The sequence below is a fragment of the Cebus imitator genome, unplaced genomic scaffold (genome assembly GCF_001604975.1).
Source record: "Cebus imitator isolate Cc_AM_T3 unplaced genomic scaffold, Cebus_imitator-1.0 Scaffold267, whole genome shotgun sequence".
Classification (NCBI taxonomy): Eukaryota; Metazoa; Chordata; class Mammalia; order Primates; family Cebidae; genus Cebus; species Cebus imitator.
The window spans coordinates 3089032-3090406 of record NW_016107582.1 but is presented as its reverse complement, the minus strand read 5'-3'; the positions used below and the strand labels follow the sequence as shown (position 1 = coordinate 3090406).

Sequence of the window (1375 nt, the reverse complement as noted above, 5' to 3'; positions counted from 1 at the left end):
AATTTTTTGTATTTTTAGTAGAGACGGGGTTTCACCATGTTGACCAGGATGGTCTTGATCTCTTGACCTCGTGATCCACCCGCCTCGGCCTCCCAAAGTGCTGGGATTACAAGCTTGAGCCACCGCACCCGGCCGTGTTGTCTTCATATTCTTTGTCCAGTTTTCGATTGGGTTGTTCATCAATTAAGAGTGAAATTCTTGGATTTTGACTACATTAACTCTGGGGCCTAGAGATAAATGAACTCACTTCAGATACCTTAAAATAAAGTTTTACTCACCAGCTGAACAGTAGAATGGAGCTGAGAAATGGTCTCTTGGCTTTTTTGCTTAGCTTCTTTAACCCTGCTAAGAGCCTGCTGGTAGGCACGGGAGCGAAGCTTGGTAGACAGGGATCCCAGTCTAACATAATAACTTGGCTTCTGAACCATATCAAATCCTTCAACTTTTTTTGCTTCTTTTTCTGAAATTAGAAAGAAGAGACAAAAAATCTTAAGAGAACGGGTGCAATGGCTCACGCCTGTAATCCCAGCACTTTGGGAGGCCGAGATGGGCGGATCATAAGACCATCCTGGCCAATATGGTGAAACCCTGTCTCTATTAAAAATACAAAAATTAGCTGGGCATGGTGGCGCGTATCTGTAATCCCAGCTATTTAGGAGGCAGAGGCAGGAGAATGGCTTGAACCCGGGAGGCAGAAGTTGTAGTGAGCCAAAAAAAAAAAAAAAAAAAAAAAAAAAAATATATAAAGAAAAAAAAAAAAAAAAAAAAAAAAAAAAGAACTTAAGGGATCACAGGGATAAGTGATAAGGAGGTCTGGACTGTAACCTGGATCTTGACTTTCTTACTTTTACCCAATCACTTAGCAATCATGCAGTCATTTTTCCAAGATTGCTTATGTCTGCTGCTGGACTTGACTATCTTGAACATATTACTGTATCTGATACACGTTGCATGCATCTACACGTTTCTTCCACTAGAGTAAAACTACTTTTTGAGATGAAGTCTCACTCTGTCACCTGGGCTAGAGGGCAGTGGCGCAATCTTGGCTCCCTGCAGCCTCAACCTCCCAGGCTCAACTGATCCTCTCACCTCAGCCTCCCTAGTAGCTGCAACTACAGGCACAAGCCACCATGTTCAGCTAATTTCTGCATTTTCAGGGTTTCGCCATGTTGCCCTGGCTAATCTCAAACTCCTGAACTCAGGCGATCTGCCCATCTCAGTCTCCCAAAGTGCTGGGATTATAGGCATGCACCATTGCGCCTAGCATAGAGTGAACTTGAGCCACATGGTACCTGGCACACATTATCTAATGATGATTCTTTGTAGTAAGAATTTTATAAAACAATCCATTAGCCGGGAGCGGTGGCTCAAGCCT

The 1375-nt window shown here is 43.3% G+C and overlaps 1 protein-coding gene across 4 annotated transcripts in view; it reads right to left on the bottom strand.

The window, feature by feature from the left end:
* Positions 1-1375, bottom strand: part of PLIN2 (perilipin 2) — a 19936-nt gene that overhangs the window by 12115 nt on the left and 6446 nt on the right. For all 4 annotated transcript variants that reach the window (XM_017500653.2, XM_017500651.2, XM_017500652.2 and 1 more), the window contains exon 6: positions 279-460. In XM_017500653.2, coding sequence (XP_017356142.1) covers positions 279-460 — 182 coding nt within the window. The remainder of the gene's footprint in view (positions 1-278; positions 461-1375) is intronic.